This window comes from Corapipo altera, unplaced genomic scaffold (assembly GCF_003945725.1).
Source record: "Corapipo altera isolate COAL_440 unplaced genomic scaffold, ASM394572v1 55080, whole genome shotgun sequence".
Classification (NCBI taxonomy): domain Eukaryota; kingdom Metazoa; phylum Chordata; class Aves; order Passeriformes; family Pipridae; genus Corapipo; species Corapipo altera.
In genome coordinates, this window is record NW_020889131.1 from 1,965 (window position 1) to 2,358 (window position 394).

Here is a 394-nt window from a genome sequence, read left to right on the forward strand (position 1 = left end):
CGTCTTCCTCGTCCTCCTCGTCCTCGGGGAGGGTGGAGTCGGCGCCGGGCGGGTTGGGGGGCGTTTTGGGGGGCTCGGGGTCCTTCTCGCAGTCCTGGCTCAGCGAGTTGTCGTCGTAGATGCCGGCCAAGGTCTCCGAGATGCGGCTGATGCTCTGCGACACGTCCGGCAGCGCCGACGCCTCCTCCTCCTCCTCCTCCTCCTCCTCCTCCTCCTCCTCTTCCTCCTCTTCCTCCTCTTCCTCTTCGTCCTCCTCCTCCTCCTCCTCCTCCTCGCCGGGGCTGGGGCTGGAGCGGGACGAGCTGGGGTTGGAGCCGGTGGGGTCGAAGGGGTCGTACTTCTGGTCCTGCCGCCCTTCGGCCTCCTTGGGCGACGAGGAGGAGGCGCCGCCGCC

General features: G+C 69.5%; 1 protein-coding gene across 1 annotated transcript in view; it reads right to left on the reverse strand.

Annotated features, from left to right (window-relative positions):
- Nucleotides 1-391, reverse strand: part of SCAF1 (SR-related CTD associated factor 1) — a gene marked incomplete at both ends in the record, with an annotated part of 2,352 nt that extends 1,961 nt beyond the window's left edge. Inside the window, one exon of the mRNA XM_027633300.1 lies at nt 1-391. Coding sequence (XP_027489101.1) covers nt 1-391 — 391 coding nt within the window.
- Between the last annotated feature and the right edge of the window lie 3 nt (nt 392-394).